This window comes from Piliocolobus tephrosceles, chromosome 17 (assembly GCF_002776525.5).
Source record: "Piliocolobus tephrosceles isolate RC106 chromosome 17, ASM277652v3, whole genome shotgun sequence".
In the NCBI taxonomy this organism is placed as follows: Eukaryota; Metazoa; Chordata; class Mammalia; order Primates; family Cercopithecidae; genus Piliocolobus; species Piliocolobus tephrosceles.
The window spans coordinates 19,545,983-19,563,387 of NC_045450.1; the positions used below are offsets into that span (position 1 = coordinate 19,545,983).

At 38.6% G+C, this 17,405-nt stretch overlaps 1 protein-coding gene across 2 annotated transcripts in view; it reads left to right on the top strand.

The window, feature by feature from the left end:
* REXO5 (RNA exonuclease 5) overlaps positions 1-17,405 on the top strand; it is a 44,893-nt gene that overhangs the window by 13,704 nt on the left and 13,784 nt on the right. For both annotated transcript variants that reach the window (XM_023225045.3, XM_023225046.3), the window contains 8 exons: positions 2,707-2,847; positions 5,382-5,470; positions 6,782-6,897; positions 8,333-8,471; positions 8,628-8,722; positions 9,691-9,793; positions 13,295-13,398; positions 14,142-14,262. In XM_023225045.3, the coding sequence (XP_023080813.1) occupies positions 2,707-2,847; positions 5,382-5,470; positions 6,782-6,897; positions 8,333-8,471; positions 8,628-8,722; positions 9,691-9,793; positions 13,295-13,398; positions 14,142-14,262 (908 nt within the window). The remainder of the gene's footprint in view (positions 1-2,706; positions 2,848-5,381; positions 5,471-6,781; positions 6,898-8,332; positions 8,472-8,627; positions 8,723-9,690; positions 9,794-13,294; positions 13,399-14,141; positions 14,263-17,405) is intronic.

The window sequence follows — 17,405 nt, forward strand, 5'->3', positions numbered from 1 at the left end:
CTTCCTTCCTTCCTTCCTTCCTTCCTTCCTTCCTTCCTTCCTTCCTTTCTTTCTTTCTTTCTTTCTTTCTTTCTTTCTTTCTTTCTTTCTTTCATATATTTTTAAAAATGTAGGCCAGGTGCAGTTGCTCACGCCTATAATCCCAGCACTTTGGGAGGCTGAGGTGGGTGGATTACCTGAGGTCGGGAGTTCGAGACCAGCCTGACCAATATGGAGCAATCCCATCTCTACTAAAAATACAAAATTAGTTCGGAGTGGTGGTACATGCCTGTAATCCCAGCTACTCAGGAAGCTGAGGCAGGAGAATCGCTTGAACCTGGGAGGCAGAGGTTGTGGTGAACCGAGATTGCACCGTTGCACTCCAGCATGGGCAACAAGAGCAAAACTCCGTCTCCAAAAAAAAAAAAAAAATCTAAAGGCAAGATCTCCCTCTGTTGCCCAGGCTGAAGTGCAGTGGCACAATCTAAGCTCACTGCAGTCTCAAACTCCTACATTCGAGCCATCCTCCTGCCTCAGCCTCCTGAGTAGCTAAGACTTGCAGTCATGCACCACCATGCCTGACCAATTTTTGTTTTAATAGAGACTGGGTCTTGCTCTGTTGCGTAGGGTGGTCTCAATCTCCTGGACTCAAGCAATTCTCTTGCCTTGGCCTCCCAAAGTGCTGGGATTACAGGCATGCCATGCACCCAGCCTCTACTCCATTTTTTACAAATCTTTGAGGTTGATGTTTCTTAAAACACTGCTTTAATTATGTCACTTCCATTTTCAGGAACTTTTTGTGGCTCCCCATTATGTATTGAATGGTGGACGAAAATTATCCTCTTCTCTCAACTTTGTTTCCTATACTTGTCTCTTGCACAGACCTTTTTTTTTCATCACTGGTCTACTGCCAAACCAAGTTTACTCTATGTTTCTGTCTTATCTGGAATGCCCTCTTCTACTTATGATACTTTGGCTCTTTTCCTCATAAGGACCAACTACTCACTTAGGCCATCTTGAGCAAGTATTGTTTGAAGAAGGATATATATGGGTAGAAAGCCAGCAGGAACCTAAGTGCCCCTAGTGAAGAGATTTTCTCCAACCCTCTCATAGCATCTACTTATCTGTGTGTGTATTCTCCTCTTCTGACTAGTGAGTTCTCGCTGTCTCTCTCTCTCTCTCTCTCTCTCTCTCTATATATATATATATATATATATATTTTTTTTTTTTTTTTTTTTGAGACAGAGCCTTGCTCTGTTGCCTAGGCTGGAGTGCAATGGCATAATCTCTGCTCACTGCAACCTCTGCCTCCCAAGTTCAAGCAATTCTTGTGCCTCAGCCTCCTGAATAGCTGGAATTACAGGTGCATGCCACCACACCCGGCTCATTTTTGTGTTTTTAGTAGATATGGGGTTTCATCATGTTGGCCAGGCTGGTCTTGAACTCCTGACCTCAAGTGTTCTGCCTATCTCAGCCTCCCAAAGTGCTGGAATTACAGGTGTGAACCACTGTAACTAGCCCAGTTCTTTATATTTTTTAGTGAAAATTCTTAAAGCAGGCAGTCTGATCAACTGATTTTTCCTTTTAAGAGCATGTCTTGATAAGGAATATCAAGTCATTGGTCAATCTATAGATGATCTCTCTTTTTTTTTTTTTTTTTTTTGAGACAGAGTCTCGCTCTGTCGCCCAGGCTGGAGTGCAGTGGCCAGATCTCAGCTCACTGCAAGCTCCGCCTCCCGGGTTTTTTTTACGCCATTCTCCTGCCTCAGCCTCCCGAGTAGCTGGGACTACAGGCGCCCATCACCTCGCCCAGCTAGTTTTTTTGTATTTTTTTAGTAGAGACGGGGTTTCACCGTGTTAACCAGGATGGTGTCGATCTCCTGACCTCGTGATCCACCCGTCTCGGCCTCCCAAAGTGCTGGGATTACAGGCTTGAGCCACCGCGCCCGGCCTAGATGATCTCTCTTGAGCCAGGTCATACCCTTAATCCAATCAGTAATGGTCCCTGGTTAAAGAACAAGCTTTTGCTGCTTAAATAGGTGGCTGAGGGTGGAGTATATTTAGCTAGAATGAACCGTAAGGGAGTGACAGGCACTGTAAAGAACAGGTTGAATATACCAACTATCTGAATTCTGTGTTTTTTTTAAGACTCAGTTAATCTTTTCCTTTCTTGATCTCTGACACTCTAGTGTAAAGTATATTCTTCCTCCTATCCCTTTATTGTTTTAGCTCATTTGGGACTTCATTTTCGCAGTGTTTTTTTTTGTTTTGTTTAGTTTTGAGACAGAATCTTGCTCTGTCACCCAGGCTGGAGTGCAGTGGCGTGATCTTGGCTCACTGCAAGCTCTGCCTCTCGGGTTCACACCATTCTCCCACCTCAGCCTCCCAAGTAGCTGGGACTGCAGACGCCCACCACCATGCCCGGCTAATTTTGTTTTTGTATTTTTAGTAGAGACAGGGTTTCACCATGTTAACCAGGATGGTCTCGATCTCCTGACCTCATAATCCACCTGCCTCAGCCTCCCAAAGTGCTGGGATTACAGGCGTGAGCCACTGTGCCCTGCCTCTCTGTGTTCTTATAATAGATTGCAAGCCCCTAAATGGTTGGGGCTGAGTTTTATACATCTTTTGATCTTCCCTGTGCTTAGCCTATGCAACCTCAGGAGACATGTCTTCTAGGGTTCTTAAATACACATTCTAATATACGTTCAATTGTTTTTCTTTTAGGGCCTTTACCTTCTAATGCAAAAGCCACCGTCAACCTTCAGAATGACCCCATCATTCAAAAGTATGGCTCTAAGAAAGTGGGCTTGACCAGATGCCTTCTGACAAAGGAGGAAATGAGAACGTTTCACTTTCCATTACAAGGTTGGCTTAGGCTTAATCTGATATTGCCAACAATGTAAAAATATCTAACAGCTTATTTAAATACTACTGTTGGAGATTGATTTATCTGGCTGTTTTCTGAATGGCTTATTCTTGTTTCATCTTCTATTAATGAGGAAATATCTTAAGCACAGTGTATCCCAAAGTGTGTGATGTATATTGTGATTGGCAAAGTGATGATTTTAGGTAGTACATGAATGTGACATTGAAGAGCATTGAAATAATATTTGATGAGAAATTTATTCCCTTTCCTTTTCATTCAGTTTTCTTTCATTTCTTTATATTAAAAACAGTTAATATGTCTTTAATATTTTAACACTTTTCCAATACTTCTAATTCTCCTCCCACATTGCCCCCATATTTCTTTAACAAATAGAGCAGGTCTAGGCTTAGAGCCTTGGTCAATTATATAGCAAGAATTTAATAAAAGTACTTCGATTTCATTTTATTTTCTTTGTTACCTCCTAATTATAGCAATGATAATTAAATTTCCTTTTTTTTTAACTGAGATATAATTTAACATACCACATATTTCACCCACTTAAAGTTACAATTATTTTTTACTATCTTCATAGAGTTGTACAGCCATCACCACATTTTAGAACACTTCTATCACCCCAAAAGCAACCCTATAGTATAATTTCCCTCCAACTCCTGAGCCTTTGACAACCGTTAATCTGTTTTCTATATATAGATTTACCCATTCTGGATATTTCCTGTAAGTGGATGTGCAATATGTGGTCTTTGTGACTGGCTTCTTTAACTTAGCATAATGTTCTCAAGGTTCATCCATATTGTAGCATGTATCAGTACTACATTTATTTTCACTGCTTAATGATACTGCTATTGGATAGACTGTTCATTGGGTGATGGACATTTGAGTTGTTTCCACTTTTTAGTTATTATGAATAATGCTGCTATGAACATTCAAGTGCAAGTTTTTTGTGTGGACACATGCTTTCATTTCTGTTGGGTATATACCTAGGAGTATAATTGCTGGGTCACGTGATAACTCTGTGTTTAACCTTTTGAGGCACTGTCAGTCTGTGAAAGCAACCATACCATTTTACATTCCCACCAGCAACACGAGGTTTCCAGTTCCTGCACATTCTTGCCAACATTTGTTATTATCTTGTTTGAATATATCCATCCTATTGGCTATGAAGTGGTGTCTCATTGTGATTTTGATTTGCATGTGTCTGTTGGCTGATGATTTTGAGCAACTTTTCATGTGCTTATTAGTCATTTGTATAGTTTCAGAGAAATGTCTATTCAGATCCTTTGTTCATTTTTAAATTGGGCTGTATTTTATCATGGAATTATTGGAGTTCTTATATTCTGGATGCATAAATTTTATTTTTTTAGTGTATTTTTTTAAGTTGATGTAGATGTGTTTTATAGGTCCCAGGCACCATACTAAGTGCTTTTTTGTACGTTAACTGGCAATCCTATGATATATGAACTAAATTTTAACTCCATTTTATAGATGGGTTTTTCTCTATTTATTTTAACATATTTATAACCATCTTTTTCTTGAGGTTGCACTACTGTCACATGAGCACGTAGTAAGGGCAGTACTGCTGACACCTATAAAACACCACTGATAATATAGATAAGGTAGGCCGCAAGTATAGGGTCTCTGAGATTTGGGGCTGCCTTTCTTCTCTGGGATAGACCATATTTTGATTCTTTTAATTGCGATTAGTTGGAAATTTCACAGTACTGGGAATCAGAAATTGGTCAAAGGTTTGCCTAGCCCCGTTTCTTCCTTGTCAAACAAGATTTAGACGTTACCTTTACTGCTCCAGCCTCTGCCTGAAGGTAGAAATCTTCAACAATTCAGATGCTTTTGGGTCTCTGAACTTAATATGCATGGTTATTGATTCAGGGTACACAAATAGAGGGAGTACCTTAAGTCTGTAGCTGAGCCTCTGTGGGAAACATGTGATTCCAGAAAATGCAGGCAAGGCTCTGAATAGATGTTTCAGAGGAATCTTGAGGGTTGAGTTGGGTGGAGGGACATGTATGGTGAATGTTACTTAAACTTTCTTCCTGCTGTGAAATCCTTTTAGATCTCTATTATGGTGGAATCTCATTCCTATTTTCTCTTCCTGTATTTAGGAAAGAAAGATTTCACATACAGTTATTTGCATACTTTATTCATTCTTTCTTAGCGCGGACATGGAAAGGGCCTAATGACTTTGGGTTTAGCCATGATTTAGTTATCTCTTTTCTCATGAGGAGGAAAAATTGTTACTTGGCAACTGCCAGGAAGTTCAACCCCCAGAATCTCCTCCTAACAGCAAGCCTACTTTATTCTTTCAATATAAAAATGAATAGATGGAGAAAAACTTGAGGACAGAGATTATATCTTATTTAGTCTTTGTATTTCAAGTGTCTAACATACCGACATATCTGACTAAAATATCTAGTATTTTAGTTTTACCTGCTTGAATCTAAGAGTGATGTTTACCATCTCTATTCTAAAGGCAAATATTTTCTTCCTTTTTTCCTAGGTTTTCCTGAGTGTGAAAACTTTTTACTTACCAAATGTAATGGTTCCATAGCAGACAATAGTCCTCTCTTTGGACTTGACTGTGAAATGGCACGTACTACTTTTGATTTTTCAATTGGAGTGTTACAAGCTGAGGTCTAGTAGAAAATGATTTCTTGAGTCTATTGCACCAATGAACGAATACATTCATTTCTAGTATTCTGTTTTAATAGCTGAAAGTAGGTCCTTTTACTCATACTTTAGAAAACTTAGATCTGTATTCCAGGATAAAGAATAAATATCACATAAGTGGCTGGGTGCAGTGGCTCACACCTGTAATCCCAGCACTTTGGGAGGCCGAGGTGGGTGGATCATGAGGTCAGGAGATCAAGACCATCCTGGCCAACATGGTGAAACCCCATCTTTACTAAAAATACAAAAAATTAGCTGGGCATGCTGGTGTGCACCTGTAGTCCCAGGTACTCTGGAGGCTGAGGCAGGAGAATCGTTTGAACCCAGGAGGCAGAGATTGTAGTGCGCCAAGATTGCACCACTGTACTCCAGCCTGGTGACAGAGCGAGACTCCATCTCAGGAAAAAAAAAAATCACATAAGGTTTCCAACTAGTTACTATGTTTAATCAAGTCTTTGCACATTACTATAAGTTGATTCCTTGTGTTTGAACAAGTATTTTGTTGTTGCTGCTATAAGGTCTTTGCCTTAATGGTTGGTTTGGCTTAGTTTTACACCTTGAAGACCAGAAGTAGGATTTCCCTCCTTAAGTTCCCCTCATGCTTTGCTTTATCTAATTGTAGTAAGCCTCTTTTCAAAGACAGTGCATCCTCTTTCATTACTCAGGAAACAGTTTCTCAATTCTTAATAGAGTAACTAAGACCTAAAACTTGAGAATCTGACATATCAGGGTGTATATCCTGTCCTTGCCTGTTAGTGGCTATGTCACCTTGGACAAATTCCCCTAACATATCAGCCTGGGCTTCTCCCTCTGTGAAGTGGGGGTAATAATAAAGACTACCTCAAAAGGTAATTATAAGAGTGACATATATAAAATGCTTAGTACAGCACTAGCTGATAATAGAATGGGCTTAATAAAAATTACCTATTAGTGGTATTTAGCATAATACTGGATATAGTACACACTACATAAATGGTAGATACAATTATTAATATTATTTGCATTCATCTTCCTTGTGCAAATTACACTGTGTTGATCCTCTTAAGTGTAACATTCAGCAGCCTGCCCAGCTTTAATTTCACTCACACTAGATCCTCTAGTAAGCAAGTTTGTGCCATTGCTGCAGGGACCCTGGTAGATTAGAGTAGATGGCAGTTGACACAGTGTAAATAGTAAGAGGAAGCAATACCTTCCGCAGTTCAGCAGACTGACTACATCTTGGTCTTTCAGTGCCTCACATCTAAGGGGAGAGAGCTAACACGCATCTCACTGGTTGCTGAAGGAGGCTGCTGTGTTATGGATGAACTGGTCAAACCTGAAAACAAGATTCTGGACTACCTCACCAGGTATTTTTCACCTTGTCTTCAGCTCTTCTGAGAGCTATCAGACTAGAATGGAATAATTCTTAAGAAGAATGGCCCACAGCTTCAGTTCAGTTGGGTTTTATCTACTTAAGTATTATCAAAGATTAGGGCATCACATAGGTATATTTTAATGCTGAAATTGCACAATGTCAGTGTATATAATGCTCTTGCCCTTCTTGATCTTCAATATTCTTGTGACCTAAGTCAGCAGAATATTATCTTCCTTGTTCCAGAATCTCCCAATTATAATCAGTATCTACAACTGCCAAACAGCTGGAGCTTTGCTTTCTGATAAGACCTCATCTGAAAATCTGCAAATCATCATTTGGCAATCAAGTGATGTTAGAGCTTAATCTGCCTTGACCCCCAAAACACAAACAAAACTATTATTTTTCATAACAGAAATTGGAAGCTCAAAATGTTAGTCTACTTTTCCAAAGATTAGCATGTAATTTCAGAATGTACACACAGTGACTAGGCAAGAAGCCAGTGAAACATTACTGTTCCCATCCATTGAAGTGGCACCAGTAGATTCATGACTACTTAGGGACAGAGAGGCAATGATAGTGATAAATAACTGTCCCATTAGCAGACTTGACAATTAGATTCTTAGGGAACAGTCACGTGTGGCAAAGTTGTATGCACAAGCATGTTTGTCACAGTATTGCAAAAATGTAGGTATATAAATGTCTGAAAGTAAGGGATTAGTTAAAATATGTTGTATCTGTATAATGGAATATTCACTCTGTAACCATTTAAAAGGATGTGCTAAAATAGATTTATTGATATGAAAATGTGTTTATTACATATTACAAAAGACAGACTTGGTAAAAGGCAGCTCATGCATTATGATTACATTTTTATAAAAATTAAATATATACCTGAATCTATATCAAAAGTATGGAAGGACATTTAATAAAATTGTAAAAAGCGATCATCTCTGAGTGATAGGATTATGACTAATTTTTAATTCTTTTTTTTTTTTTCGAGACGGAGTCTCGCTCTGTCGCCCAGGCTGGAGTGCAGTGGCCGGACCTTGGCTCACTGCAAGTTCCGCCTCCCGGGTTTACGCCATTCTCCTGCCTCAGCCTCCTGAGTAGCTCGGACTACAGATGCCCGCCACCTCGCCCGGCTAGTTTTTTGTATTTTTTAGTAGAGACGGGGTTTCACCTTGTTAGCCAGGATGGTCTCGATCTCCTGACCTCATGATCCGCCCGTCTCAGCCTCCCAAAGTGCTGGGATTACAGGCTTGAGCCACCGCGCCTGGCCACTAATTTTTAATTCTTATTTGTCACTTTGGACACTAAGCATATATATATTAACTATAATTTTTTAAAATGTTATTTTTAAAATGTCTTTCCAGAGAGGAAGACTTGTTAATATCCTCGCCTGTCCATTTCTCTTTTTTTATTGAAAGCTTTTCAGGAATCACGAAGAAGATTCTTAACCCAGTGACAACCAAACTCAAAGATGTACAGAGGCAGTTAAAAGCACTGCTTCCTCCTGATGCTGTGTTAGTGGGCCACTCCTTAGATTTGGATCTCAGAGCACTGAAAGTGAGTATCTGATTTAGGACTTTGTATTTTCAGTATAAATGCCTGTTCCGTTTATCTCAAATCTAAAGTCCTGGGCTCTTCTCCCCCACCCTGCTAGCCCACTTGTTTTTTCCTTTAGCATAAGACATTACTCATTTTATTCTCTTTCTTCCTCAGATGATACATCCATATGTTATTGATACATCATTGCTTTATGTCAGAGAGCAGGGCAGAAGATTTAAGCTGAAGTTCTTAGCCAAAGCTATTTTGGGGTAGGTTTGCTTATATACTGTAATATTGTTCTGAAAAACTGCATGCAAGTTAGCATATAGTATCTAATTTAATGCATATTGCAAAATTCAGAGTTTCTGCTCTCTTTGTTTATAAACATTATTTTTTTGCATTTCTTATGAAATGAAGAAATTGTAGCAATAGAGACAGGGGTTTACATTCATAGCTGAGGCTTAATGGATAGAACTGAACCATGAAGGCAGAAAAGGTAACCAAAATTTCAAAACATACCTATATGCCTATACAAGATAGTATAACATACTTATACTGTCCTATTGTATTAAGACATATATGTACAAAGGTGTTCATTATAACATGGCTTAAAATAGCAAAATAGAAAAACCTCAAATATTCTAGAAGTCTGGTTGAGTAAATTATGGTTATCTATATTATTGAATATTTTGTTGTTCAAAAGAATATGATAAATCTGTATGTTATATGGAAACCTCTCTAAGACACACCTGAGAATAAGAGATGCAGAGCAAGATCTATATATGCCTCGACATTTATATGATATAGACATAGACATATACATATATTAAGCTTTTTAAAAACACCTAAGAAAGTATTTAAGTATGTATAGACACTTATATACAAATAAAAAAGTTTCAGGAAGGCAATTTTAAACAATGGTTAGATCTAAGAAATGGGCCTGCCCCATTTCTTAGAGAGGGGACTGGCCAGGGAGTCAGCTAGATGCTTTTTGTTGGGTAGCCTTTTGTCCACATGCTATGCTTGCTGTGAACAAAGCCATTCCTGATTGTTCTGCACCCCCAGTGCCTCTTGCAGGGCCTGGCAATTAGTTGGAATAAAGGAACCTTGATTGTTGTGATGCAAATCTAATTATCAGAATTCTAACATTTTATATGTAATCACAACACTTGAGATGGTTGAAAGAGCCTATCATTAAAAGTGCTGTGAGTATGTCAATTTTATACTGACTTTCCAGGAAGGATATACAGTGTCCAGACAGACTTGGTCATGATGCCACAGAAGATGCTAGAATAATCCTTGAATTGGCTCAATATTTCCTTAAGTATGGCCCAAAAAAGGTTAGTATCTTTGACCAGTGTGTTCACCTTTCTTAAAATCATAGGACTAGATCAGTCTATCACAGACTACCAACTCCTGTTACCTATTTTTATGAAAATGGCAGTGTAGGCTGGGTGCAGTGGCTCACGCCTATAATCCCAGCACTTTGGGAGGCTGGGGCGGGCAGATCACCAGGTCAGGAGTTCAAGACCAGCCTGGCCAATATGGTGAAACCCCATCTCTACTAAAAATACAAAAATTAGCCAGGTGTAGTGGTGCGTGCCTGTGGTCCCAGCTACTCAGGAGGCTGAGGCAGGAGAATCGCTTGAACCAGGGAGGTGGAGGTTTTAGTAAGCTGAGATCGTGCCACTGCACTCCAGCTGGGCAACAGAGCAAGACTTCATCTCAAAAAAAAAAAAGAGAAAATGGCAATGTGATTGAAGCCTAGCATATATTTTGAATTAAGACCCATATCACTAGCATAATGTAGTGGTTAAGTATATAGTCTCTGCAGTTGGGCTTATCTGTTTTAAAATATATGTTCTACTATGTCGAGCTGTATAATCTAGGGCAATTTCTCTGAACAGCATCAGTTTTTGGATGTATAATAGGGGAATACACACTTTTCTGGGATATTGTTGACAGTAAATGAGATACTGTGTATAAAGTTCTTAGCACAGTGCCTTGAATATATTAAGCAGTATACTGGTGGCATGGTGATTATTGTAGTTAATACTAATAATTGTAATAATTATAAAAATTCTGCATAGATTTTAGTTTTCTTGGAGTGGGGGGAGCATACAATTGTTTCACCAGCAGTTCAGTGGGTACAGATTAGAACAACACATAAGGGAGACATGGAAGAGGACATAGTCTCTCACAAACTTTATTATAATGCATTCTAACCTATTAGATTGTCCCATTGCATAATACTTTCCATCATGACTCCATTATGAAATAAATTGTACTCCACATGGAATAATAAGCAACAGCCAGAATAGTCTTTTGTGTCAGATGGTAAAAAGACATTCTAACAGATCTTCTTTGAGCATATAGATAATAATAGCCACCACTCACTGAGGACTTAAGTGTATTATTCTAAAATGCCATATATACATTATCTTATTTAATCCTCACAACAGCCCTGTGAGTTAACCATTATCATTCCAATTTTATACATGAGCCTTTTGAAGTTATCAAAGGTTAGATAACTTATCTGAGGTCCCACAGCCAGTCAGAGGTGGAACCAGAATTGAAACTCATGTCTGTCACATTCTGTCTTTTATCTATACCAGGCGTTAGCAAACTTTTTCTGTAAAGGCCAGTTAGTAAATATTGTAGGCTTTGCAGTTTTGCAACTACTCAACTTGCTGTGGTACTGCAAGAGCAGCCATAGACATTATGTCAACGCAGGTGGGCACAGCTGAAATAAAACTTTATTTACAAAAAAATATGTATTAGTGTTTGCTAATCTCTGCTGCCAATCACTACTGCAGATTCTAAAACCCTTTTGGTCTCATGACTCTTTTGTTAATGTGGATTATATTGTTACCCACACAGTGGTGAGTTCAATCACTTGGTGGGTATTAACCCAATGACCACTATCAAGGAAGATTTACTTTTTTATTTTTATTTTTTTTGCACTCCACTCTGTCTCCCAGGCTGGAGTGCAGTGGTGCAATCTCTCTTCACTGCAGCCTCCACCTCCCTGGTTCAAGCGATTCTCCTGCCTCACCCTCCCGAGCAGCTAGGATTACAGGTGCCTGCCACCACACCTGGCTAATTTTTTTTTTTTTGTATTAGAGTTGGGGTTTTACTGTGTTGGCCAGGCTGGTCTCAAACTCCTAACCTCAGGTGATCCACCCATCTCAGCCTCCCAGTGCTTGGATTATAGGCGTGAGTCACCATGCCTGGCCCAAGGAGGATTTAACAAGGGGATTTTATTTCTTTGCAACAAGTAAGAACACCAGGGATAGTTCCCAAAGCACTATCTCCCCAAATGAAGGCAAAAGCAGGGATTTTATTTTGCTAGTTGGCTGAGTCATTGCATGTGTAAAGGCAGGGTTTGTTCCTTGACACATACATATATAGAAAATGGAGAATAAGTTCCTCCCTAGGTGAGATTTTTAGTATGGTAATGCAGAGAGTTTGCCAAGTTCATCTCTAACTTCAGGCATCTCTGGTTCCAGCTGATTTTTGTCTTGCTGTAGCTGGTCTTCTTCCTGTACCCTTTTGAAACAACAAGGTGCAACAGGCGTTACACTTTTATAGTGTGCACCTGAAGACCCAGGGACTCTGGGTTACAATATCTATCAACATTTACTATATTAGAAATTACATAAATTTTAATATTAGTTTAAGATAAATAAAAAACCATTATATATTAACACAAATCACTTTTTTTTTTGAGATGGGGTCTCACTGTGTTGCCTAAGCTAGACTGGAACTCCTGGGCTCAAGGGATCCTCCTACTTCAGCCTCCTGAGTAGCTGGAACTTCAACATATACAGCCACTCTGTCCATCTACAAATAACTTGCTTTTATGAAAAAAAGAATTTTCCATAAAAATTAGTGGAAAGAGCATCATTGTTTTAGGTATTTTTGTGAAACCTTTTAACATCTAGCTTAATACAAAACAAGTGACTTTTCCTATCTGCTTTATATTCAGTCTGTTATGTCACATAGTTGGAGAAGGAAGGATCTCACCCCTTGTGAGATCTCTGGAAATCACAGGATTCTCAAACCACACTTGGGGAGCTTAATTATGCTTGATTTCCAGTGAAAATTGTATCTCACTTGGATAAAAACTAACCAAATCTGAATTAAGCACGGGCTTTAGTTAATAATAATGCATTACTATTGTTTCATTAATTGTGACAAATGCACCCTACAAATCTATTACTAATAGGTAAAAATGGGGGTATGCTGTAAGGGAACTCTGTACTATTTTCATAACTTTTCTGTAAATCCAAATTGATTCTTTAAAAAGAAGTTTATGTTTAAAAATTTGTAACTTTAAAAATTATTCTCTCTATATCACAACTCCCTGGTGGGCTCCCACTTTATGGAAGGAGAAGAAATATCAACTAGAATAGACTTCTCATGATTTTGTGTTAAACTAATAAATAGTCTTTTTAAAAAATTTTCTTGTAAAAGCCATTCTTTTATCATTTCCAAAATTGCATGCTTGCAGAGAGGTAAATTTTAAGTGACTGACTATTGGATGAGTGATGAACCAAAATTGTCATCCTTTTTCAATCAGCCCTACTTGGCCACATTCATGTAACAACCTTTGTAGCTGGTAACAGATTGCCGTTCTTGGCTAAGCAGCCATAAACCATCTGGTAACTGTTGAAGCCATCCCAGGGCTGTGGCAATGGCAAAGCCACTGCCTAAGAAAACAGAGAACATTATTCAAGTGGATTTTTTGCTTTTTGTTGTTGTTCCTTTTTGTTTTGTATTTCTTTGAGCATCAAATGCTTTGCAAGAAATTATATTTTTACCACTTTATTTTCTTCAAGATTGCAGAACTAAATCTAGAAGCACTAGCTAATCACCAAGAAATACAAGCAGCAGGCCAAGAGCCTAGAAACACAACAGAAGTACTTCAGCATCCAAACACAAGGTAATATTTTCAGTTTGAAACAAGAGCAAAGACAAAGGGAGTATCTAGTTTCTTGTTTAACAACACCTGAGAATGTTTTTATCCTCTTTTGAGTCTAAATAAACTATTTACCAAAAAATAAATAACATCTATCACAAAAACCACAGAAAAAATACCACCTTCTAGCCTTAATATACAGTATTTAATTTCTAATTTTCTGAATCTAGTGGCTGGTCTAAAATGATATCCTTGACCAAAAGAAAAAAAAAAAAAAAAAAGATTGGAATATGTTGAACCTAGGTAGCACTGGGAAAGATGATAAACTAGTTGGTATTTTGGCTAGAAGAGTCAATCTGTAGCCTTGTTGTATTGCCCAGACTATGAAAGACACACACAGAGACTCAAAAGGGCTTTGTCTCCAGACTATGGCAAATGTATCAGATCTTTAGCATTTTGCCTACACTTTGATAGAGAGCTTTGGGTATATTTCTTGTTTATTCTTCCTCTCTCTACTGAAGCCACACTGTCTAAAACAATTTTCTATGATGATGGAAGTGCTCTACATCTGTGCTATCTGGTTTGGTAGCCGCTAGTCACATTTGACTAGTGCAGTTGAGGAACTGAATTTTTAATTTTATTTAATTTTAATTTTAATAGCTATACATTGCTAGTGGCTACCATGTTGTATACTGCTGGTATAGAGAAATAACTGTCAGGTTCTGGAAAACTGTTGTTCTTACCTTAACTCTTCTACTTCTTTATAGTGTTTTAGAATGCTTGGATTCAGTGGGTCAGAAGCTTCTTTTTTTGACCCGGGAGATAGATGCTGGTGAACTTGCGTCTTCCAGAAACTGTCAAACTATAAAGTGTATTTCAAATAAAGAGGTGAGTGTCCTGCTGAACCTTTGCAGGTTATATTCAAAGCAGAGGGGAATGTAGCCCTTTGCACCCCATGCAAGTGTCAAGCTTTTTTAAATCAGCAACCCTGGTTACAGTTAGTAAGTCTGGCTTCTGTCTCACATCTTGTATGGAGTACCTAAGTCCTCATAGGAGCAGAACTGTCAGCTGCCAGTGCCTGCTTCCAGAGCCCAGCAGGCCTCTGGGTTTGGCCTTGCATACGTATTTGAGTTTCTGTTGTGTTTCTGGTTCATGGAAATGTTTATCTTGGTTTTGAGCCTGGCTATATCTTTTCAATTTTTTTTCTTTTTATATTTTATGTATCATTGCTGTATGTTAAGTCAGAGAGGCTACATCAAACATGAGCTTACTGTGTTATATTCAGAAGATCTGTTTTTTTTTTTTTTTTTTTAACATTTTGTTTGGAAATAATTTCAACCTTACAGAAAGCGTGCATCAATGGTAGAACACCTGTATACCTTCTATCTAGATTCACCTTTTTTAGCCCTCTGCCCCAGTTGCTTTATTATTTTATGTGTACCCACATGCTTATGCTCTCTCATGTACATACTCTCTTTCTTCCTCTCTCTGTATGACATTTCCTGAACCAATTGAGAGTAAGCTGCATATATCATGGCCCTAAATACTTCAGAGTGTATTTCATGAGAATATTATTTTACATAACCACATCTTACATAGTTAACAATTTTAGTAAATCTAATATTGTCCTGGTACCTTTATCTACTTTTCATCTGTATTCTAATTTTCTTGGCTGACCAAATAATGTCTTTATAGCATGTCTTTTCCCTTTAGAACAGTATCATTTCTGGGGTCATGTATTACAATTACTTGTCATATCTTTTTAGTCTCCTTTAAAGCTCCTCAACCTTTCTTTGTCTTTAATAACCTTGATACTTTTCGAATAATGCATGCCCCCATCCCTTTTTTAACAGAGTTTTGCTTATTTTAGGTTTGTGTGGTGGTTGCTCATGATTAAATTCAGATTATGCATTCTTAACCACATTTCTTGGGGTCTTGCATCCAGAGGCAGTTATTATTCATCTGCCCCTCTTTTATGCTGTTTACTTTGATCACCTGGTCAAGGTGTTGTCTGCTTTCTCTATTGCAGAGTTCTTGTTTTTTTCGCTTAATTCTAATAAATATGTGGGGAGATATTTTAAGAACATGCCAGTATTGCTTGAGCGCAGGAGGTCGAGGCTGCAGTGAACTATGATCATACCACTACACTCTAGCCTGGGATTACAGGTGTGAGCCACTAGGCTCGGCCAAGTGCTCCTGTTTTATATGTCTTTTGCTTGAGCTTGTTGAGCTTTTTGGAATTTGTGGGTTTATCATTTTCATCAAATTAGAGAAAGTGTTGACCATTATTTCTTCTTTCACCACCCTCCCCTCCTTTGGGCACTCCCACTACATATGTATTAGGCCGTTTAAAGTTGTTCCATAGCTCACTGATGTGCTGTTCATGTTTTTTCCAGTCTTTTTTCCTCTCTGTTTTATTTTAGATTGTTTCCATTGCTATGTCTTTAGGTTTCTTATTGTGCTGCAGTATCTAATCTACTGATAATCCAATCCAGTGTACTTTCACCTCACACATTGTATTTTTTACCTCTGGAAGTTAACTTTTGTTCTATTTTATATCATCTATGTTTCTAGTTAACATTCAGACTTTCCTCTAGCTTCTAAATTATAGAATATAGTTACAATAACTATTTTAACATCCTTCTCTATTAATTTGATAATCTGTGTCATTTTTAGATAAATTGATTGTTTTTTTCTCCTTATTATGGACTGTATTTCATTCTTCTTTGCAGTCTGGTAGTTTTTTATATTGGATGCTGGACACAGTGAATTTTAATTTGTTGGGTGCTATATATTTTTGTATTTCTTTTTGTTTTTTTTTTTTTTTTTTTTTTTTTTTTTTTTTTTTTTTTTTTTTTTTTTTTTTTTTGAGGCGGAGTCTTGCTCTGTCGCCCGGACTGGAGTGCAGTGGCCGGATCTCAGCTCACTGCAAGCTCCGCCTCCTGGGTTTATGCCATTCTCCTGCCTCAGCCTCCCGAGTAGCTGGGACTACAAGCGCCCGCCACCTCGCCCGGCTAGTTTTTTTTTTTGTATTTTTAGTAGAGACAGGGTTTCACCGTGTTAGCCAGGATGGTCTCGATCTCCTGACCTCGTGATCCGCCCGTCTCGGCCTCCCAAAGTGCTGGGATTACAGGCTTGAGCCACCGCGCCCGGCCTTATATTTTTGTATTTCTATAAATATTTGTGAGCTTTGGTCTGGGATGTGGAAAAGTTACTTGGAAACACTTTGGTCCTTTTGGATCTTCTTTCTTTCTTTGCTTCCTTCCTTCTTTTCTTTCTGTTTTTTTTTTTTTTTTTTTTTTTTTGAGACGAAGTCTCGGGCTGGGCTGTCCAGGCTGGAGTGCAGTGGCGCCATCTTAGCTCACTGCAAGCTCTGCCTCCCGGGTTCATGCCATTCTCCTGCCTTAGCCTCCCAAGTGGCTGGGACTACAGGCACCCGCCACCACGCCAGGCTAATTTTTTATATTTTTAGTAGAGATGGGATTTCACTGTGTTAACCAGGATGGTCTTGATCTCCTGACCTCATGATCCACCTGCCTCGGGCTCCCAAAGTGCTGGGATTACAGGCGTGAGCCACTGTGCCTGGCCTTCTTTTCTTTCTTATGTTGCCCAGGCTGATCTCAAACTCTTGGCCTCAAGTAATCCACTCACTTCAGCATTCCAAAGTGCTTGGATTACAGGGGTGAGCCACTATGCCTGGCCAGATCCTTTTGAATTCTTGCTTTTAAGGTTGGTTAGGTGGAACCAGAGTAAATTTTGTCCCACTACTAAAGCAAAACCATACTAAGTACTCGATCTCCATAAATTGTGAGATTTTACACTCTAGCTTTTGGGAATCTAAACTATTCCTGGCCTTGTGTTAGCCCGTGTGATTGTTTCGTCTAATCCTTTTGGGCGTCCTTTCCTTGACCTCGCATAGTTTACTTTCATGGATACACTAATCCCTACTCAACTGAATATTTGAGGGGGATTGTTTATAGATCTATCGGTTTCCTAGCTTTTAAGGATCACTGTCTTTCATTTTTCGATAT